We start from the raw sequence: 23,771 nt of genomic DNA, 5'->3' as shown, positions 1-23,771 counted from the left end.
TAAGAATGCAGTTGTCGTATAAAGTGTTACGGTACTATTTTAACTGTAATGTAAGTGAAATTAATAAGATTATGGAATGCAAAAAAATTTATCAGGAATGCATTAAATCCACTGCGTGGTGAACCACTTTAACCAAAATGTATTAACTGGGAATTAATTGGTATTTGAACAATTTATTAACTGATATTGTTATGATTGGACTATTATTGGGGAATTATTGGAAAACTAATTTTAAAAACTGGCACAAAAAAATGATGCTTAGCAATCTATGTCAGGTCTGGAGCAGATTGTTTCATCCTCCATATTATATTCTTCTGCAAAGAGATGAGGTGAGAGTCTCTGAGGCCCAGCCTAACCATCTGATTTCTGAACTTGGTTGTCCAAATATGGATTTACAAAGTTCAGAAATGGAATATTAATATTCAAGCAGCTCAGAATACATATTCTCAGCTCCCAGGTATGTCTAACTTTTCTTTTGTTGTTACCTACCAAAGATTCAATTATTGCGTCCATTGTTGGGCCTAATCCTTTCGAAAGGGACAGCTGCTTGAGAAGTTCATTGCACATCATCAGACATTTCAGTAATGTTTCAGGATCACTCTTTTTTTAAAAAAAAGGGGGGGAGGAGAGAAAATAATAATTATTTGAACACTGTAGAATGCCACCTTCACATCCCACAAACTGTATCTCCAATTCCATCCCTTTAAGATACTAGGGAGGTCCAAGGTTTTTCTAGTCCTTCATAACTGAGAAATAGTCACTGTGTACAAAGCCTAAATAATCACACAGAAACTGTTATTTGATGTCAGCATTACAACACATCAACATGAGAAGTATACTTCTTTAAGGTTTACTTCGTACCAATTTAAAAAATCACACAAATACATTCATGCTTATTTAAAAACGATGTAACTGAACCCGAGTAGCTGGTGTAAAGGTCAGCACCTTTTCCATGCATATTTCTTTGGTTGGAGGCTCCTCTGCCTCTTTTAACAGGTCACTTTTAATGCTTTCCAGTTCCATTATTCTCTCTTTCAACAGGGATGCCTGGCTGAAATCCTGCAAAGCCACACTTTTCTCCAGTGCATCTTTTGCTTCCATAAGTTTCACTTTAATTTCAGCCAGCTGGAAGGAAAACCAGAAATTATAATACACAAGTAGTTTCTATTATTTCTAAAATTGATTTTACAGCCTGGCCTTCAACTTGCCACATCTAACGTGAGGGACTAATGCCTAACTTGTGACCGCTTTGGAACTGAAGTTTACTTAATAATTGACAGGTACACCTTACAGAATCATAGAATCTTAAGAGTTGGAAGCGACCTCAAGGGCCATCTAGTCCAACTCCCTGTAATGCAGGAATCTCAGCTAAACCATCCATGACAGATGGCCATCCAACCTGTTAAAAAACTTCCAAGGAAGGAGAGTCCACCACCTCTCGTGGGAGTCTGTTCCACTGCCAAACAGCTCTTACTGTCAGAAGGTTTTTCTGAATGTTTAGTCGTAATCTCCTTTCTTGTAACTTGAAGCCATAGCCTCGAGTCCTACCCTTCAGAGCAGGACTCTGAGGGTCATCTAGTCCTGCAATGCAAACCGTCTGCAATGCAGGAGTGTCAACTAAAGCATCCAAGACAGATGGCCATCCAATCTCTGCTTAAAAACCTCTAGCGAAGGAGAGCCCACAACCTCCTGAAGGAGAACATTCCACTGTAGAACAGCTCTTACTGTCAGAACGTTCTCCCTGACCACCTGAGGAGAAAACAAGCTTCCTCCCTCTTCCATGTGACAGCCCTTGAGATATTTGAAGATGGCTATCATATCTCCTCTTGATTGTTCTCCTCTGTACACATTCCAGCTTGTCAACATCCTTCTTAAATTATGGTGCCCAGAATTGGACACAGTATTCCAGGCGTGGTCTGACCAAGGCAGAATACAGTGTTACCTCAGGTTAAGTACTTAATTTGTTCCGGAGGTCAGTACTTAACCTGAAACTGTTCTTAACCTGAAGCACCACTTTAGCTAATGGGGCCTCCTGCTGCTGCCACGCCGCCGGAGCACAATTTCTATTCTCATCCTGAAGCAAAGTTCTTAACCTGAAGCACAATTTCTGGGTTAGCGGAGTCTGTAACCTGAAGCGTATGTAGAGTGGTACTATTACTTCCCTTGGTCTGGACACTATACTTCTGTTGATGCAGCCTAGAATAGCATTAACTTTTTTTTACACACTGTTGACTCATGTTAAGCTTGTGATCTACCAAGTCTCTTAAATCCTTTTCACATGTAATGCTAGTATGCCAGGTGTCTCCCATCCTATATTTGTGCATCTGGTTCTTCCTGTCTAAGTGCAGAACCTTACATTTGTCTCTATTGAAATTCATTTTGTTAGCTTGTGCCCAGTTCTCCAATCTGTTACGGTCATTTTGAATTCTATCTTCTGCGTCATTAGCTACCCCTCCCAGTTTGATGCAGTCTGCAAATTTGACAAGCATCCCCTCAATTCATTCATCCAAGTCATTAACAACAACAAATTCATTTATACCCCGCCCATCTGGCTGGGCTTCCCCAGCCACTCCGGGCAGCTTCCAACAGAATATTAAATACGGTATATGATAAAACATCAAACATTAAAAACTTCTGTAAACAGGGCTGCCTTCAGATGTCTTCTAAAAGTCTGATAGTTGTTTAAAAAGACATTAAACAACAACGGCCCCAGGACAGAATCCTGCGGCATCCCACTTGTCACTTTTTCCAGGATGATGGCTATTAATGAGTACTCTTCAGGTTGTCAGTCAACCAGCTACAAATCCACCTAACAGTTACCTCGTTCAACTCACATTTTATCAGCTTCCTTGCAAGAATATCATGGGGGGTTTTGTCAAAAGCCTTACTGAAATCAAGATACACTGTGTTCACAACATTTCCCCGATCCACCAAGTTTGTAATTCCATCAAAAAAAGAAATCAGATTGATCTGGCATGACTTATTTTTGAGAAACCCATGCTAGATCTTAGTAATCGCAGCATCCTTTTCTAAATGCTCATAGACGAACTTGTTAAATTACCATATTTTTCGCTCTATAACACGCACCTGACCATATCACACACGTCGTTTTTAGAGCAGGAAAACAAGGGGGGGAATTCTGAATTAAACAGTGGATGTATGATTTTTGTGGTTCATGCTGTGGCCACAGACATGTGATCTGACAGTGAGTTTGGGGTAGCCCAATGCAAAGATCCTGAGGATCCATGTGGATCCGTGCTTTGTAACCACGTTTTTGCACCATTGCAGCCCCAGGCAACAGTGGGTGCGTGATTTTTTTGGTGCAGGCTATAGCCATGGACATGTAATGTGATCTGATGGTGAATTTGGGGTGACCCAATGCAAAGATCCTGAGGATCCATGTGGATCCATGCTTTGTAACCACGTTTTTGCACCATTGCAGCCCCAGGCAACAGTGGGTGCGTGATTTTTTTGGTGCAGGCTGTAGCCATGGACATGTAATGTGATCTGATGGTGAATTTGGGGTGACCCAATGCAAAGATCCTGAGGATCCATGTGGATCCGTGCTTTGTAACCACGTTTTAAGTGGGGAGGGAAGGAAAAACACAGAAGGGACAAGGAGCATGAGAGGGGTGTGCAGAGAAGCAGCTGGCTAAGAATGCAGGAGAGGGGTTTAACGGGAGGGAGGAAAGGAAGGCAAAAGTTTTCCCACACACACACACCCAAGCCAGCCCTCTCTCTCTCTCTCCCCCACCTGCATGTTTTCCGGCTGCCTGCGAGTCCCTAAAATGCTTCCCTGGACGCAGCAGCACCGGAGCACGGAGAGGAATTAGAAGGAAGGACGCGATCCTTTCCTTTCCCCTCTGCTTGACTGGAGGGAAGGGGATTTGCCTGCTCTTTGTTCCATTTGAGCAAACAGCAACCGAAACAGAAAAGGTTGGGCAGTAAGACCCTGAGGCAGAATGCAGGAAAGCAACAGCTTCCTCTCTCACGGAGCTCCCTCCTCCCTGGCATGCGCGATTGGATTTTTGCCTGATTTTTGCCCCTGTGCTCGGGCCAGTCGGCTCCAGGGACCACACATTCGCTCAATAACAGACATTTCCCCTTACTTTTTAGGAGAAAAAATCTGCGTGTTATAGAGAGAAAAGTACGGTATCTGTTCTAGGACCTTCCCTGCTATTGATGTCAAGCTCGCCGGTCAGTAGTTACCTGAATCTTCCATTTCCCTCTTTTTGAAGATGGGAACAATATTTGCCTGCCTCCAGTCTGTAGGGACCTCAACTGTTCTACAAGAATTCTCAAAGATAATAGACAATGGCTCTGAATTTACATCCGCAAGCTTCTTTAGTACCCTTGGATGCAACTCATCAGGACCTGGAGATTTGAATTCATTTAAAGTAGCTAAGTGTTCTCTTAGTACCTCTTTCCCTATCTTGGGCTGCAGCTCCCTCCTTACATCATTTATTTTGTTATCACCAGGTTGGGCATCACTTTCCTTTTGGGTGAAGACGGAGGCAAAGTAGTTAAGAACAGTTCTGCCTTTTCTCTTTCACCCAATAGCATTTCTCATCTTCCCCACGCAGAGGACCTACCACTTGCTTGTTCTTCCTCTTACTTCGGACATAGCCGAAGAAACGTTTTTTAATATTTTTAACTTATCTTGCAATCCTGAGCTCGTTCTGACTATTAGGGACTTCGGTTGTAATTAATCCCCAGAATAAAAGCTTATGGGTTTCTTAGGAAAGGTTACCCGATATTCCTTAACTACACCACATGTCCACCACGTATGGTAGAATGCTCCTTCTGTCTCCTTACACTTCCAGAATTTACCTAATTCTGATTTTAACAACTTTGCTAATCTGCTTGGTGTTAAATACCATCTGGGAATCATCTTCATGTAATTTTCCTTCAATGTGTAGCATGCAATGAATTTCAAATCTGTTTTCCGAAGTCTTACCCATAATACTATACTGTCAATATTGTGCCCTACATCTCTAGCCCAGTTAATCATAGATGATTTCCTTCGTTTCCCACTCTAGCAACACATTATACATCTTACATAGTGTTTCTTCTCTTGCCCCTAAAAGCTTTCTTTCAAACTGCAAACTTTGACCTACAAGTCCTTATTTTTTGTCCGTCTTAAATAATACATTTAGCTGATGGTATTGTAACTAGTCCATCACCAAGTTTTTTTCTCTTCCATTTTTTTCTTACGTTTCCCCCCACCCCACCCCCAAGAAGTCTAATATCCCTCTGCAAGTGCTCCTTGTTAACTCTTCTATTGGTGACAGCCACAACAGTGCTTTTCTTTCTAACATTTTTTTATGTTTTTCCCAGACCCTGTATAATTCTTTTCTGATCACATGGTTTGAGAAACCCTTGTGTATTTTAACTTTATCATAGCACAGGCACACATTCCAAACGAATTTGATGCCGTGCCCTTCCAGTGGTACCTCTAGTTACGAACTTAATTAGTTCCGGAGGTCCGTTCTTAAACTGAAACTGTTCTTAACTAGAGGTGTGCTTTCACTAATGGGGCCTCTTGCTGCCGCTGCGCCGCCGGCACACGATTTCCGTTCTCACCCTGGGGCAAAGTTCTCAACTCGAGGTAACTCTTCCAGGTTAGCGGAGTTTGTAACCTGAAGTGTTTGTAACCTGAGGCATTTGTAACTCGAGGTACCACTGTAGTTGAGTATTCTTTAGTAATATCCATTCCTTTAGTCAACACAAGCCTCAAAGTATAATTTTAAGTCTGAAACCACCTCTTTCTTTAGTATAAAACATAATCTTATATTTTATTCTGGATTTTTTCGCCTGCCATATGAACCTAGTTATATCTTTTTGCCATTCCTTTTAAAGCATTGTGCATCGTTGGCTATTGGTGCTGTCTGGAATAAAAACATCTTTAGAAGGGCATTCATTTTTATTGTTGAAATTGGCCTTCTTAAAGTCCAGAGTGTGTGTCTGACTATGCTCAGTTTTCCCTTGCCTCTGTATCCTGAAACCCAGGAGAACATGATCACTTCCCTCCCAAGTTTCCAAATACTTCCACTTCGTCGATCAGTCCCTCCCTATTGGTGAGGACCAGGTCCAAGATAGATGATCCCCTTGTTGGATTTTCCACCTTCTAGGAAATGAAATTGTCGGCAAGATATTGGAGGAATTTGTCAGACCTTACATTTTTAGCAGAGTTTTAGTCCCAACAGATATCAGGGAATCCCCCATGATTACTATATTTCTTCTCTTTGGATGTTTGGTAATCTGCTCTAGTAAGGCACCATCCAAGTCTTCAGTCTGGCTTGGTGGTCTATAGCAGACACCCACAGTAAGGTCACTGTTGTTTCTCCTACAATTTTTACCCATATACTCTTGATTTGCTTTTCATGCTCCAGGTCATAGATTTCTTCACAAGTGTGCACATCCTTTACATATAATGCTGCTCCCTTCCTCTGGAACAGATTATACCTCTCAGTTCCTACATTCCAGTCATGAGTCTCATCCTACAATTGATTCCTACATTTCAGTCATGAGTCTTTATGATTAAAGATATTAAAACTTAATGAGTTACTGTTGAATGGTCACTTTAAAATGTGAAGGTTCATTATTATTTCACAAGTTGTGTATGTCTTTAAGGGCCAGGGCCAGGGCAAATAACGAGACCCAGTCTTACAGCTGTGAAACATAGCAGGTGCTGCTGAGTTGTTTTAATCAAGCTGTGTCAGCAATTGGATATAGTATATAAGGAGCAGCACCTAGCTCTCCCATTACCCTGGGGGATGGGTTGGTGGTTGGGTCATGTTTGTTACCTTTAGTGTAAAAGGAGTTTTTGTTTTGTTTGTTTTTGTTATTAAAACCTTGTTAAAATTATTTTGAGTTCCTTGTTATGCATGGTCTCCCCAGCAAGCTCTCTGCAGCACTACTAAACAGCCAATAGCCAACAGTTACACTATAACTGTTGGAGAGTGGTTACCTGGATGTTAACAGTGCATCACTTGTGACTTTCCTGGCTGATAAATGCACAAGCCTTACTTTCTGTCTATGAATGATGTTCTCCTCACTACAGGAACATGACTCTTAACCTCAGGGTTATGAATTTGAGCCCCACATTGGACAAAAGATTCCTGCATTGCAGGGACAGGATTAGGTGACCCTCATGGTCTCTTCCAACGCCACAATTCTATGATTCTATGTCACACAAGACCGACAATACTGCATTAGTAGCTCTACTGCAATTTGGACTGTCTTGCAACAACTGGCAATTGTCTTGCAATAGCTCAAAGCTGTTGAGGGCTTGACCCCTCTCCCTTCCTAATAATTCTGTTCGTATTAGTAGACGATGGTAAAGCTGGGGAGGGCTGTTAAAATATTCAAGCGGTGCTACAGTTACATTGAACGACAAATCTTTAAAACAAAAATGTAGTGCAATCACCACTTACTTTAAGCTGCTGCTTTCTTATTTCAGTTGCATCTGGGGGCTTGTCTACTGTAATAATTTCATCACGAACCTCCGTTATGATTTCAGCGACCTGGTGATGCAAAAAAAGTTAGTACTCAGCTCAAATTTTGAAGAATTTTGCAAATATTTTCTATCCCCCCCCCAAAAAAACACCATACTGCCTTTTCAGTTATTTTTGGAACGATGCAAAACAGTTTACAGTGCTAGAACATCCTTTCATTAAGCCCTTAACCCTCCAAACTTAACACGGAAGTAAAGCTTCAGATGGAGGATCCTTAACATTCCTAAATGCTGCTGCTTAGCATAACTTTACTCCCAAACCTGTCTTCTTTCTAGCAATGGTAATCCCACCGCATAACCAAGTAAACAAGCACATGTGAGATTTTAGGGACCATTTATTTTCCCCTAAAGCCCGTTTTTCATCTTAAATATATCCTTAACATCACCACCCCCAAAAAAGTTCACATGCCACTAGATAAACACTAAGGATATAGAAGATAATATGCTGCCTTTTTCATATCATGATTAGGATGAACCGCTGTATTACTTTCTGCATAAAGGCCAAGTGTCTGATCAAATTGCTTTAATAAATAAAAACGCCATCTTCCTGCAAGCAAGGATACAGTACTGCATTTGAAACAAACAAACAAAAAATTCTCTGCTCCTATACTGAGCTATCAAGTGCAATTATATTAGGTTTCTTTGTAATGTGTGGGAAAAAATACTTAATGAGGGTTTCCGGTCCCGCCTGCCTTAATAGAGGCAGCCGCCATGACAGCAGGGGATTGTCGGCAAATTCCCCCTAGGGATGGGGGGTGGGGATGGGAAATGGGCTTCACTTGCAGTTCATCTTGGTACCTGGCTCTCACTCCGGCATGGAATGTGGGAGGCAAGGAGGTACTGAGTGCAAAAGCACTTCATCTGGCATGTTGGAAATGTCCAAATTTATGAAGCTTTGGGGATTTTTTAAAAAAGAAATATTTAAATGTGCAATACTTATCAAAGCAAAATTTTATCAAGCCAGAATTTATCTTTCTGCTTTAACAACGTAAAGTGCAAAATTTATTTATCTTAGTTCATAGGTCACCGAAAGGCCATCCCTGACACCTACAGGATTCTCTACTCTGCCCCAAATCCCAATGGAAATAGGTTTGAAAAAAGCACCGTAATATTGTGGTATATACTTGATTGCAGTGGCAGGGGAAGGTGTGTCTACAAGTTTCTATTTACAAATCTGGCAATTGGTCCAAAAAGTTCGGTAACCTCTAACTTAGTACAATTTTATAGCCTACTTAGCATGTTTATTAAATCTGTACAATTTGTACAAACAAAATTGTGAATATGAGTTGCAGCCGACTTCCATCTGTGCATCTTGCTTAAAACTCAGTTCTCACAAAATCTTTCAGATTTTTCCTCTGAAGTTTTGGCAGCCACAAAAGGTCTTTTGAAGTTTCTGTCCCAACTTCTTTTAACCTTTTTATCCTACAGCAAGGCAGGGCAAGATTCTATTTGTTTCCCAGTCTGTAGCAGGGTGTTCCTGTTGTTGTTTGTGGGGGAATAGTGAAAAGGCTGACCAAGAGGAAAGTAGAAAGAAAGCACAAGCACAATACTTCTAGTATCTCCAAACTAAAACAAAGGTCATAAAAAGCCTTTAGAATGTATTTTTCCAGTCTATATCTGTACTGGATTTGAAATAATTTTCATTGCAAAATTGTTTTATATATGCTTTTGTTAAATCGCTTTGAGATATCTCATAGGAAGTGACTGAATGGAAAAATGAATCTGAGTGTTGCTTGCGTCAGAATTATTCTCTAATATTGCAGAATGTCTGAGATAAAAATATATTTGAAGGTATTACACTCATTCTAGACGAAAAAATTTTCATGAGGCTTTTTCAGTGTTCCCTGAAATCTCTGATTTTTTCAAAGTTTTTAGGACGTAGCAGGGAGTGATTCTCTCTCTCTCTCTCTCTCTCTCTCTCTCTCTCACACACACACACACACACCCTTTTTATGGCTTTTTTCCTGGAATATAAACTGACAAAGAGCAATTAGAACTTACAGTCTGGATTCTTCTGTCGTCATCTTTGAGAATGCGGAGTAGATTCTCTGTAAGTGATGATACAAGGGATGCTGAAGTAGTGGGCATCTTAAGGATTTTTTGTAACACTGTCAGCAGTCTCTTCCTTAAGAAAAATAATAACATTGATGATATAATAATAAAATGATCCCTAAACAATGAGTAATATTATTCTCGTTTAAAATCCAAGAACTGGCAATTAACTGCTATTTCAGAAGTGAGGCAGTTTCTTTGAATAAGCTATGTTGGTGTTTCCAATACATGTAAGTGTTTAACTGTCTCCCTTCCCAGCCATCACACTTGCAGATCCTGGTTATTACAACTGGGATCTCTTCAAAATCTCTTCCACAGTGGAAAGCAAAGCACAACTTTTACTAAAATTTCTGATGGGGAACAAAACATTCAGACATGACCAGAGTCAAGTAGGGCAGAGATGAAAATCTAGAACACCAACCAACATAGCAAAAATAATTTTTTAAAAATATATTTTTATTGAAGATTTATTGGTTTACAAAAGTATGTGCAATGTCTCTTTTTTCAAGTTACACTTTCTACAGGTCAGTTTCATTTGTTGAGACGTTAGTGTTACATTAGGAAGAAAAGGGAAAAAGAGGGGGAGGGGGAAATGGTGAGTGGGGTGGAGTGAGGTGGCAATGTTTTAATTCTACTTATTGTATATGTGGGGTTTTGTGTCAGCGTCAACTTGTGTGGGTTCTCTTTACTATTTGCTTGTATTCCTTTGGTGGTGAGAGAGGTTGGGGTTGGCCTAGGGCATGGGTTGGCAAACTAAGGCCTGGGGGCTGGATCCGGCCCAATTGCCTTCTGGATCCGGCCCGCGGACGGTCCGGGAATCGCCCCGTAGATCTGATTCTGATTGCTCAGGCTGCACCATTTCCACCCCTCTCTCTCTCTCTCTCTCTCTCTCTCACACACACACACACACACACACACACACACACTGCGGTGGTGCCTTCTCCTGGCTTCTCCCTGCCCTGCCTAGAGTAAGGGGGCTGTGCTTTGTTGCTGCTAGCCCCTCTCCGGAGCCCTTTCACATGCCACTCATCGTCCCCCCGCCACCACCAGCCCCTGCCGCTCGCAAGACACAGGACCCGCGATTGGCTGAGCGCCCATCTCGAGCGGCCACCATTTAAAGCAGCCCCTCTCCGGAGCCCTTTCGCACACCGCTCATCGTCCCTCATTCCCCCCCCCCCAAAAAAAATATAGTCTGGCCCCCCACAAGATCTGAGGGACAGTGGACCAGCCCCCTGCTGAAAAAAAAATTGTCAACCCGTGGCCTAGAGTTTGGTTGGTTGTTTGTGATTGGCTGTGGTGAACTTTGTTTTCATGTGTGAGTGTGGTGTGTGTGTTTGGATCAGGTTAGCCATATTGATTTGAATCCTGTTGGTGGGTTCTTCTTGTTGTCTTGTTGGGCTTTGTATGTGATAAAGGGGAACCCAACTGGGGTGAAGGGGTCTTTCTTCTGTCTGTCCCCGTGTTAGTTTCAGTTTGTTGGTTAGTTTTTCTAATACAATCATACCTCGGGTTGAATATGCTTCATGTTGAGCGCGTTCGAGTTGTGCTCCATGGCAACCCGGAAGTAACGGAGCACGTTACTTCCGGGTTTCGCCACTTGCGCATGCGCAGACGCTCAAAATGACGTCGTGCGCATGCACAGAAGCGCCGAAAAGCGATGCGCGCGTGCGCAGACATGCTGTCACTAGTTGGAACTTTGACATGAAACCAAGTGACTAGAACGCTGAATAAAATGGACTGAGCTACTGAAACATTTCCGAGTCAATTCGAAGTCAACAGAATAACATATACATCAAAAATCTCTTTGTTGCTAAACTAAGTCTTACCTTCCTCCTTCTTCGGCGGTATCCATGCAGCCTATCATAAGGATCAGCTGCTGACCTATAAACTCTTTCGTCATCAGTTGCTCAACACAAGCCATATCTTCTTTCTCTTCTTGACTGAGAACTGGCATATTCTGAAGGTAACTTAATTTTAAAAAATGGTTATTCGGTATGATGCAAGCAACATCTTGATATTTATTTGAATTTTAGGTTACTGTACCAGTTAAAGGGCTTACAAATATAATTTGACTGAGTCTACCCACAGACAACAATGCTGCCTCGTCAATCTTCACAATACTATGCATTTATCACTGCTTTTATTTTATTCCTTTGTTGGGCCTTACATGAAGAAAAACTGGCAGTTAGAAGGTGTCTAGTTGAGGCTCCCAAGAGCATGTCCTACTTTCCAGTGCTAAAAGATTCTTTTTCACACAAACCTGTTTTGGCCTACATAGCTACTTCTGCACACTCTACAAGGAGTCGGATACATAAATTAGTAACAGTAATCTTTATGTTCGAGCAAACCAGTTTAATTGCTGTTTTGTGAACAACACAGAAGTAAGTCCAAATCCAGTAACTGGAGATGAAAAGAAGAATAACTGTGAAGACCAAAAGCAGTAGCAAATTAATCTAATGCCAGTGATTTTTTTCCCCAGGGGGCACTCAAGGGTACGCAAGTACCAGCACCTCTTTTTGTTGTTAAAATGTGTACCACTTACTCTAACAACTTCATGGTGAGTACAGGCAGCTCTTTTTCTGGAAAAAAGCACTGACTAATGCTTTAACTTTCTTGTTTACTTTACCTTTGCAAATAATCTGCATATATGGCAGGTTCTGGCAGAATGTTCTCTAAGAATTCTTCCCCTTCAGATTTCAAGTACTCACAAAGGGTCTTCCAATACAAAGCATTCTCAGCAGTTAGTTTTTCTATTGGAATTACTTTCCTTGAAAACAAATATATACACGTTACATTTTCAACCGGGTGGAGGGGGGGGGGAGTCTTGCTTTGTCAATTAAGAAGGCAATCACAGTATTTGACAAATATACAAGCTGACATTCACATTTTAAGCCACACACATTAAAAGCCAAAAAGACAGAGCAGCTGTTACAAGAATTATGTTGTAGACAATTTCATTGATTTAAAAAATGACTTAAGGATCATTATCTCATGGCAACCAGCAGGAATGCCTCACTGAAGCAAAATATAATTATGTTCCATGCAAAATGTTATTCCATAGTTAGTTGCTAGGCGAATACTAGTAAACAGAGGACTATATCCTAAATTAATGCAATATCTGTATATGAAAGTTGGTTCCTAGTGTCACTCTTTAGCATTATTAAGAGACTAACCCCAGTTTCTTGGAATTGCATTGCATTCTACTGAACAAAATAAATGGGCTGCCATCTGCGCCCAGGTTGAGGGAGGGGTAATATCTTCCGAAGTATTACTGCCGGGGGGTGGGGGTAGAGTGCATATACCCTACCACCTCTCATCTGTTATTTTAATGGACATTTCTCTTCTCATACGTACAACCAATTCTGACTAAACCTTTAGGGGTTGTTGGAGGGAGCACGAAAACTGTCTGCAAACACTCAGCATGCACACTACAAACATCCTCTTTAGTGGTGCTACTTTGCCCACTAATACATTGATGGCTTTTCCAAAAAGTATTCCTCACTAGTTAATAGGATGCCTTTTAGTAGCTTTTTTGATTTGCCTAAAAACGGGAAGTTCTGGCTGCTACTTACAGATATTTAGCTATTTATAGGTATGTTAGCAAATATGAGTTCAGTTTACTATTTTCAGAAAGTAATATGTCATAGAAATGTTCAGAAACCAACATGGCTATTTCACTTGTCCTTGTGATAAAGTTTAGGCAAGTAATGAGGCAGAAACCTTTAACTTACTTTCCCAAGTTCAACTCTCAAGTATAAAGTTTTTTTAAAAAAACAAACACATACGTACATACCTTTCATCAAGGTCTGAGAAGTTTTTAATCAAGTCATTGACTGGTGACAGCGAAAACATGGCATTAAGTGCTGGAATACCAACTTCGGGACAACTTTCCACATCCAGCCGATGAAGGAGTTCTAGTACATTTCCCTCAACCAGCCGTAGCCAGGCCTGAAGAAGTTTCTTCTGCACCACTTCTTTTACAGATTCTATTAAGCAGGGAAATTTAAATTGAGATATAATTTCTCTGAATAAATATTTTGTAAAAAACCCTTTACAGAATAATGACTATGATACATACACACACACACACACACACACACACACACACACACATTTAGTGATTAAGCTGACTGTCTCTGCCATATCACATTCAACAGTATATAAGCTACTTATATATGGCAGTGTTCACATTATCAACTCCTGACTTGATAAGCCAAGATTTTGTACACACCTTCATTTCTGTTTCGCTTCTCCCTTCACTTGAGTCAAGATTCAAGCTGGGAAGCTACAGTTAACAACAGCTTCCTGTTACATGCAAACTGAGTTATGGTAAATGGCTTCCAAACAAGCCAGGATTCAGACGCCAACTTTTCCTACTTGCAGGAAGAGAGGAATGAAGGCACTTTGCATTAGTGTGTCTATGTTGACTCACTAAATCAGGATTTCCTTATGAAAGCTGTGCTACTATAAACAACGAGGGCTTCCCAGAAAGAATACTTCAGATGCAATGTATTTTAGTATATTCTTCTATTATATTTATACTGTCTCTTCACGTCACTGTGAAGCTTGTTTGTAGATCCTAGCTGTCAGACAGATTTCTCCAACAGAGCAACATGCATATACTTGCATAATGCTATCCATTGTTGCTGCCTAACTCCTCCTTCACCTTTTTAGAGGGCTTTTCAGCTAATGTGGGAAGCAGAGGTATGTCTGTTAAAGCCTGGCAGAAGAGATGGAGCCTGTCACCAACATGAGAACTACATATGTTGTCACACACGAGGAGCAGAAGAACCAGATTGCCCACTGTTACAATATAAGCCTTTACTTGTTTATTCAAAAGTATGTCCCACTAGTTTGCAACGGGACTTACTCCCAAGAATGCCTAGGACTGCAGCCTTCGTTTACCATTGTTAGCAAGATGGCTCTCAGGCATTTCGCTAGCAATGAAAAAATAAGGAATTGGCACACTGAACAAGTACACAATATAGGCAACTATAAAATAAAATAAAAATGTCTTACCTGATCTATCATTAAGCCCTTGCTGAACAAGCTTTACGCGTTGGGCTATTGTCAAAGCTTTCATATGAACCTTTTCTGCCAAAACCTTTTAAAGAGCACACAGACTTTAGGGCTTTACTAATAATGATTTTTGACAAATTGGTGCAAGCAACTTTATGTGCCTATCACAACAGCTACATACTGGGAATCTTGCCATAGTAAGTAATAAAACAGCAAGAAGGAAAACTTGAGTTTTGTGAGTTAATCTCAAATTCTGTGTCTAAAACACACTTTAAAAGCTCAGAATAAATGAACTAGGGCAGGTGGAATGAGAGATATAATTTGGCATTTTAATTCCATCATAAAATGTAATGGATTGATTTGCAAGTAAGCAGGCTGAAAATTAAGAGCCACTGTATTTGTTTTGTTTATATATTGTTTTCCTTCTAAAAGGAAACCCATGAAAACTTCCAAATAGTCACTATGCTTTTGTCCCAGAACTAAACCCTTAAGACTTTCAAAGAGACATTCACTGCACTGACATAGAACCTGTTATGGCCACAAGAGGTGATATGTTTTATCGACACAAATCCCAGTCCAGCAATAAATACCCATGTATAAAAAGCATACTTCAGTGGTTAATATGGATACAAATGCACATCTGCATCATGCTCCTCCAGACCTCTGAACTGGCTGCATCCATTATTTGATGCAACTGTGCAGCTCATTACTTCTTACGGCAAGCTGAATGCTATAAGAGCTGAGCCACAATATTTAACAGTTAATATAATGCACTTTACTAACATTTACATTAGTTACAGTAAACACCGAAACACTGAACCAGAGCTTGAAACAAAATTCAACCATATAATCCTCAATAAAAAGCTGTATTAAAATGGACCAAAAACTGTGCCTGGCATATCCCAATGGTCCTCTGCAGTTCAATTCTGCTCATGTTTTGAACAGGCTAGGACAGATTTAGAGCATTCCAATAATAATAATAATAATAACAACAACAACAACAACAACAACAACAACAACAACAACAACAACAATCATCATTATTAATTGCCATGTACATTCATTGCTTCTGGACCATCTTGATGAAAAACACATGGCAGCCAGAATACAGTAGATTAATTGGAAAAACTGCTATGATGCACCTATACATAAATTTACACCTGTACCCCAAACATAATTTTGCTCCCCAGAGAGAATAAAGTTGATTTCTCCAAATGTTTACATCATATATTACTAAGAAGCAATGTAAGTAATTGTAGTAAGATATTGACTTACCTGGTATGCCAATTTCCTAACCGTCTCTTTTACATCCATAGTACGACCTATAATCTTGGGCAGGGTTTCAGCTGATGGACCAATACATGACAGCACAGTGCGCCTGACTTCCGGATTGGAGTCGTTCTCAATTAAATTACTGTAAACTAAACAAAAAACAGTATTACACAGAGTATGTTAATGACTGGGAAATGTACATAAAGAAAATGTACATGAATAACAAGTGGCCAACGCCCTTTGCATTAAGATTTTATGGTGCTCATGTTAGATGCACAACTTCTACATTTTTGGCAGACATTTAGTTGATGGGCCAATATATGACAATGGTTTTCCACACCAGATGTAAATACTCTGGGAAATAGGCTGGAATTGACAACAAGCAAAGGGCTTCCTAACACATGCCCCTGATTCTTAAAAGGCAGAGCACATGTCAGTCACACTTCACATATTTGATACAGGAAACATTGTTACACTAGTGTAGCAAACTTGACACAAACCAAGGCAAACATGATACAGAAACTAGTAGCCTGCGACCTAACCACAGTAGGAAGAGCTGTGTTGGCTTCATGCCCTCTTCCTCTTCAGTTCCCCATGCTTCTTCAAAATCCATTCTGGAGGATTTGTGGGCATGTAGAGGGACGGGAAGTAAACAAAAATCCTGCTATACCAGGAGAACCCCATTGCCACAGCATTGGATATAAACCATTGATTAGAGTATTGACTCAAGAACTGACAGCAGACACAGAATGATTTAGGCATAACACAGGAGTACAAGGTCGCCGTCTTGTGGATGACACTTGTGTTAACTTTCCAGTCCCCGGAACCCAGTAACAAGTCATAATAAACTGACACAAACAACTGAACTATTTGATGACTGATGAAACGCGCCCCCCCCCCAAAAAAATATTATCACTGCAAATAAAGCAACCTTTTATAAGAGGGTCATAAGTTCAGTTTTAAGAGATTGTTTGCATTATATTCAGATATCATTTTAAACCAGGTTATTTCCCAAAAAATGTATTGTTCAAAACTTTTTTAAAAAATAAAGAAAAACAGATTTTAAAAATTAGATTTTGAAACAAATGGTTATTCAGTAGATTTCAGTTTCATGAAGGGGGAAGGCAAGCAAGACTATACCATAACAAGCCAGGAAAAGTACGGTACTTCCAAACCAGGCCAGTTTTCTAACTTTTTCTTTTCCCCAACTAGGCCGTTACCATAAACTGTTCTTGTACCCTATGTTCTATATTCATACATATCTATTTTCCAATATTATAAAGTATCAACTACTTTACAGTTGCTTGAATAATTACATTCAAGTCTCCCAGGCAGAATTCAATACTAATGTTAATGTCTTAACTATTATAGCCAGTTTTTAAGAACTGAAAAGATAAAAATACATCTTTAAATTAAAATAAATATCATTGATACAGTAACAACGTACCATTAACCACAGGACAACCACTGTCCTTTGGATCTTGAAGTCTAGACAATGCCAGCACAGCTTGAATTCTCACATTTGGAACTTTATCTTTCACTCTGAGCAACATGGCATTGCTAATTTGATCAAATAGCTCATCTTCAATCTGAGCATTGTCCGGCAGGCTTACCAGAAGCTTATTAATAATTTGGCACACCCGAAATCGTACTGCACTGCTGTTTGCTTGGTGAGACTTAAAAAGAAGCAAGGAGTTGATTTTTAGTATTCCTGCATTATTGTTCTTATGTATAAAAAATATGAATAGTTTCAAGTATTTACATATAAAAATCTCATAAATTCACCCAATATTTAAGTACCAAATGTATTCTTCGGTATAACACCCCCTTCATTTATTCTTACAATCCTGGCAGTCAGTCTTAATCTTATTTATTTTTCCATTTAAAGGATCTTCAACCCATGAATGAATGACCCCAGGTTTAAACCTGAACGGCTGTGCAAAATAAACTTGGTGCTTAAGACAGCAATTATGAAGCTGGTCTTCAGCTGTGGCTGAATGCAAGACTATAGAACATAAATGCAGACTGTAATTATAACCAAAACACAGCCATATCCCATAGAAATCAATTGAGCAAACTGGAGCCTTAGCAACTGCATATCCAAGACCCCTATAATTGCACTTCAGAAATTCTGGCCTTAGGTGAATGTTGGTAAGCAGCACAGATTGTTCAGACAAAATCTAAGCCCACTTATCATTGTTTTATGTCAGGCATAGGCAAATGCGGCCCTCCAGATGTTTTTGAGACTACAACTCCCGTCATCCCTGACCACTGATCCTGTTAACTAGGGATGATGGGAGCTGTAGTCCCAAAACATCTGGAGGGCCGAGTATGCCTGCTTTATGTCTTTAAGAGCAGGAAAGATAACACAGCCCTTGCATTCAATGTGATTTCTACCCAATATAACAAGATTGCTTTTACATCACCATTAAGAAAATAGCATAGGAATATACACCCCATTTATATGCAGATTCATACGGTGTCCATTAGATCACACTATAAAGAGGAGCATTATGCATCCAATGTTATTTTTTCACCATTACATTATTGCTAAGGTACCTCAAGCAGAAACTTGAACAAATAATTCAGAAGAGAATTTTCCACTTGCTCCTCTTCTTCAGTGTCATCTTTTTCTGGCTCATAAAATGAAACAACAAACTTGGCCGCAAAATTTATCACTTGTTCTACTGCAGGTTCTCTTTTGTAGACAATCAGGGCAAATTTAAGGTAATGAACAAATTCCTCATGAAAAGAGATTTTGTCCTGCAACTAGAACAAAGTTACACAGTAAGTAATGCAATTTCAGTATCAAAATTGATCAATGGTGGAACAGACCTTAATTTTAAAAATGGGCAAATTCAATATGTTAAAATCCTTTCCACTGAGAACTGGTTCTTTGGACAGAGCTTGAAAATTCCAGATTAAGACTTGAAATCTGAAATACTAGTCATAATCTATGTTTTGTTGATACTTACAGTCTTCTCATGTCACAGTACAGTGGAACCTTGGTTCTCAAACTTAATCAATTTGACTCCCGAAACCATTTGAAAACCAAGGTGTAGCTTCCAATTGGCTGCAGGAGCTTCCTGCACTCAAGCGGAAGCCACGTCGGACGTTCAGCTTCTGAAAAACGGAAAACTTACTTCTAGGTTTTTGACGTTCGGGAGCCAATTGGTTCATCAACTAAGCTGTTCAAGAACCAAGGCTCCATTGTACTGTACTGTGACATGAGAAGACTTAGTACTGTTATAAGAATTTTAAGGTCTTATATATACAAAATGTTCATAAATGTACCAAGCAAACACATGTAAACCACATGTGTGAAACCCACAGAAAAGTCCTGAAACCACTTTCTCTCCCAAAATGACCTCAAATATTTCTCTGCAAGGTTGAAGGAAATGGGAAATCTCCCCATTGTCTTTGTGCTCACAAATCCTGCCTTAAGGGCACATTTAAGGTGTGAATAGGGTGAGCCTGTGACTTGGATTCAGGAATTAAGTAGTTATAATAACAAAAGAGTGGCCAAAACCCAGATAATGCAATCAGGTGAATGGCAGACAGGAGATAAACAACACACTCAGGATTCTAAACAAAAAAATTTTTTTCCTTCCAGTAGCACCTTAAAGACCAACTAAGTTAGTTCTTGGTATGAGCTTTCGTGTGCATGCACACTTCTTCAGATACACTGGTATCTGAAGAAGTGTGCATGCACACGAAAGCTCATACCAAGAACTAACTTAGTTGGTCTTTAAGGTGCTACTGGAAGGAATTTTTTTGTTTTGTTTTGACTATGGCAGACCAACACGGCTACCTATCTGTAACTGGAACTCAGGATTCTGTTTTAGACGACCTCCTGTGATGTATGTATGATGTATTGGGGGAGGTGGTCCTGGGCTACACCCCTTCTGTGATGCATGTATGATGTTTCTGGGGGTGGTCTGGAGTTTGAGAATGGGCAATTTCAAAGTCTATATAAGGGCGGGCACACATTTGTTCTGGGTCCCTTCCCCCCTTGTGTGTGTGTGTGGGAGCACCCTGTTGCAACAGCTTTAATAAAGATCAGGCTTACTAGCTGCTTCGCTTCTCAATATTCTCTGGTTGGTCTCTGTTATTTTCTCCTACCAATAGAGAACCTACAAAAGGACTCTATATGGGCTCTTGGGTACCCCATAAGGGAAAAGGAGCAGTTTTTTTCTCATAACAGTATCAACAAAACATATTATGACGGTATGGGCGATATCTGGTTTTCAGTATCATGATATATATCATCAGCTAAACATTGTGATATCTCAATACATCACAACGTCTGAAATAAGACTGAAGCATATAATAATCTGGGGAAATATAACATATTAAGAGCATAGCAATCGATTACAATATCATTCCGTGCAAAAGAATGACTTAATGTTTCCTATAGTTAATAGTTTCATGGATTCATTGACAAATGTCACCTCTCCTGAACTCAATAGGTGACCTAAAGTAGGCCCCTTTCAAACCCGCTTTCTTCCTCCACTTAGGCAATACAATAATACTGAAAGGGTTCTGTACTGACATAACATGAAGCACTTTAAACAATCAGGAAAACTGTTATATGGAAGTGAAGCACTGTGTTCATTGCTACAAAATATACTGTTGTAAACTGAACATGGTTCACTACTTGCAAATCCATATGGATATTCTGCAGTTGTATTTATTTAGGGAAGGCAGGCGGGTGAAGGTACTTTCACATGCCTGCTATTAGATATGCTCAGTTGCTCAAGCTTTCCTGTTACATATTCTCTTTACTTCCCACCCAATATATTTCTTGAAGCAACCATTGCATGGTTTTGATGTGTAAAGGGAAAGGTTTTCAGTGAGACCAATGTATTTTATGAATGTTAGCCACCCCTGGAGGTTAAAGTCAAAAAGCATGAAATTAATAATATTTACCTCATTATACATGTGCTTCAAAGATGCCACAAGTTTTGCATGATTTTGGTGAGCTTTTTGAGCTTTTTCAAAGGTCTCCTTAATATTGAACTTCTTCCCTTTCATAGCTGCGAAGAAATGGGTCATTTTAAAAACTTAACTGAACCTTGAACATTCATGGAACCCACTTCACTAGGTGTTCGCATCACCATGGATCAACCATTATGCCTAGTTACCAGAGTTTTTCAAGTTTTTTCAACTTGCCTAAACACAAGCTTCTACCTGTATTACTTTGCGAACCCTTTTATTCTTAGTCTTATATGAAAGCTAGTTCTAAATTATTTCATATTTCACTTATATTCTGCCTTCCCACCAAAGGTCTCCATAGTAGTTAACAAGCACAAAACTTCAGAAAACCACCTGCAGTTTCCAGAGGTGGAATATTTTCAAAATCAATGTCACTTTTTTATTTTAGCACATGCCCTCTCATTTCTTTAGGGCACACAGGTGGGCAATATGCAGTCCATTTTCAGAAGCCCTATGAAAGTGATCAGTTCAGGCCTCCGGCAAAAATTACTGGACTTCCCACACCTGGCAATATGGGGTAATAGAGAGAAAAGGAGGTACCATGCCAAACAGTGGCTTCTGTGCCACCCACGGTCAACATGCAGCCCTTGGAAAAATGCCCTCAAAGGGGAGCAGAAAGGTTATGTGGTTTTGCCTCAGAAGATAGTAGTCTTACAAGAGCCACTAATACTACACATACTGATGCCAAATCTAAAGAACATAAAGAGCAAACTGTCCGTTTCTATCATTTCAGACTACTTGTCATTCTAAACCAATGTCTTCTCTGATGTGCCACATCTGTCCAGGTTTTAGATAGGAGGCTTTCTCATCCATACCTGGGAGTCAGAGATGCCAGGGACTCAACCTAGAAGAGGGGTTCCCAAACTGTGGTTCATGGACCAACAATGGTCCACAAACATCATTCAAGTGGTCCATGATGTGTTCGTGGATTTGTGGTTGAATACAGGAGTCAGCATATCTATTGCAATAAATATCCATGTTGATTTTTGACTATTTTATTGAGGTACAGTGGTACCTTTGGATGCGAACAGGATCCATTCCGGAGCCCCGTTCGCATCCAGAAGCGAACGCAACCCACGTCCGTGGGTCGCCATTCGGCGCATGCGTGACGTCATTTTGAGTGTCTGCACATGCGCAAGCAGTGAAACTCAGAAGTAACGCACTCCGTTACTTCCGGGTCGCCGCAGAGCACAACCCAAAAATATTCATCCCGGAGCTACTTCAACCCGAGGTATGACTGTAATTTTAATTTATTTTAGTATGGTTGTGAATTTTTCTCTGTTTTATTTTTATCTTTGTAAACTGCTTGATGGCCCAGCTGCATTCCTATCTGGATAAAGATAGCCTAACGTCTGGTAACCTCATCATGTTTATTAAAATTGAATGGACAGTGATACCTCTGGTTGCAAACAGGATCCGTTCTGGAGGCCCGTTCGCAACATGAATAGAACGCAACCTGCAGCAGTGCATCTGCACATGCGCGGGTTGAAATCCGCCACTTCTGTGCATGACGTCATTTTGCACATTTGTGCATGCGCAAGCAGCAAAACCCAGAAGTAACCCTTTCCCGTACTTCCGGGTCGCCACCTGAAAAAACGTATCATGAAGCAAGCGTACTATGAGGTATGACTGTATTTTGAAGCGATAGCATTTCAACCGGTCCTTGGCCGCGTTTGCCATTCGCTTCCCCCCCCCTCCTCTGCCCAATTCCTGTAAGAACTTGTGGGAGAAGAAACCGCTTAAAAAGCAGCTTCATCCCAAACCTGTGTCGCGATATATTCATTTATGGGTACCTATATTCTTGTGAGGGACGCAGGTGGCGCTGTGGTCTAAACCACAGAGCCTAGGACTTGCCGATCAGAAGGTCGGTGGTTCGAATCCCCACGACGGGGTAAGCTCCCGTTGTTCGGTCCCTGCTCCTGCCAACCTAGCAGTTCGAAAGCACATCAAAGTGCAAGTAGATAAATAGGTACCACTCCGGTGGGAAGATAAACGGCGTTTCCGTGCGCTGCTCTGGTTTGCCAGAAGCGGCTTAGTCACGCTGGCCACATGACCCGGAAGCTGTACGCCGGCTCCCTCGGCCAATAAAGCGAGATGAGCGCCGCAACCCCAGAGTCGGCCGCGACTGGACCTAACGGTCAGGGGCCCCTTTCTCTTTCCCTTTTATATTCTTGTGTATTGACTTTGCAGGCCGCCTTGTCTCGCCCAAGGCGGCTTACAATCTCATTCCTCTCCTGCAGGTAATAATAGACTTGGCACGCCTTTCTCTATCGCAGGAAACTGATGACCGTATGTCTTTATTTCCTTTCACTCCCTAAAGCTTCATACACCGCTCTGTTGTGGAAAAACCTCAAAGCGGTTTGCAAAAGATAAAGCGGTATAGACATAATAATAATAACCCCAATAAAAGCCCCACCCAGAAAAAAGGGAAAGTGGCGGCGGCGGCGCCCTCCCAAGCCAGCCCTCTCCTCACATGCCCTCAAAAGACCCGTGTCACCTGAACTACTCAGCGCAGGACACCGGAAGCCGACCCGGCCGCTACGACGCTCCAACTGCCGCGCGCCTCCCTCTTCCCGCCGTCGCCTTCAAAATTTGGCCACGCCCACAGAGGCGAGGGGCGGGGCCGAGCTGGAGCGCTCTCTTTTTCGCGCGCTCTCTTCCCTCACCCTAATTCGCGCGAGATCTCGGCGTGAAAGGCGCCGCCGCGAGAGCCAACCGCAAGCTGAAAGACTTCGAAATCTTTTATCGCGCGTCCACGGAGCTCCCGCGCGCTCTCTCTCTCAATCTCCGCTTCAAATCTCGCGAGATCCTGGCGGAAGAGGAGCGCGGCGGAGAAAGGAACGGAGGAGGGGCGCGGTTAAGAATCCCGGGTTGTGACTGAGGGAGGGGAAAGGGGCGGGGCAAAGAAATGACGTCA

At 41.0% G+C, this 23,771-nt stretch overlaps 1 protein-coding gene across 3 annotated transcripts in view; it reads right to left on the bottom strand.

Annotated features, from left to right (window-relative positions):
- Positions 1-23,474, bottom strand: part of NCAPG (non-SMC condensin I complex subunit G) — a 36,152-nt gene extending 12,678 nt beyond the window's left edge. For 2 of the 3 annotated variants that reach the window (XM_083630191.1, XM_083630193.1), the window contains exons 1-13: positions 23,352-23,474; positions 20,789-20,895; positions 18,419-18,628; positions 17,307-17,535; positions 15,863-16,008; positions 14,588-14,672; positions 13,362-13,554; positions 12,195-12,335; positions 11,395-11,535; positions 9,518-9,641; positions 7,437-7,526; positions 946-1,125; positions 490-600 (exon numbers count right to left, since the gene is read on the bottom strand). In XM_083630191.1, coding sequence (XP_083486317.1) covers positions 490-600; positions 946-1,125; positions 7,437-7,526; positions 9,518-9,641; positions 11,395-11,535; positions 12,195-12,335; positions 13,362-13,554; positions 14,588-14,672; positions 15,863-16,008; positions 17,307-17,535; positions 18,419-18,628; positions 20,789-20,893 — 1,755 coding nt within the window. In that variant the 5' untranslated portion in view covers positions 20,894-20,895; positions 23,352-23,474. Of the gene's footprint in view, positions 1-489; positions 601-945; positions 1,126-7,436; positions 7,527-9,517; positions 9,642-11,394; positions 11,536-12,194; positions 12,336-13,361; positions 13,555-14,587; positions 14,673-15,862; positions 16,009-17,306; positions 17,536-18,418; positions 18,629-20,788; positions 20,896-23,331 lie in introns of all 3 variants that reach the window. The other variant, XM_083630192.1, reaches the window with a different exon arrangement.
- Positions 23,475-23,771: the final 297 nt, after the last annotated feature.

This window comes from Podarcis filfolensis (assembly GCF_964270895.1).
Source record: "Podarcis filfolensis genome assembly, chromosome: 9".
NCBI lineage: Eukaryota > Metazoa > Chordata > Lepidosauria > Squamata > Lacertidae > Podarcis > Podarcis filfolensis.
This window is presented reverse-complemented; position numbering and strand designations above follow the sequence as displayed.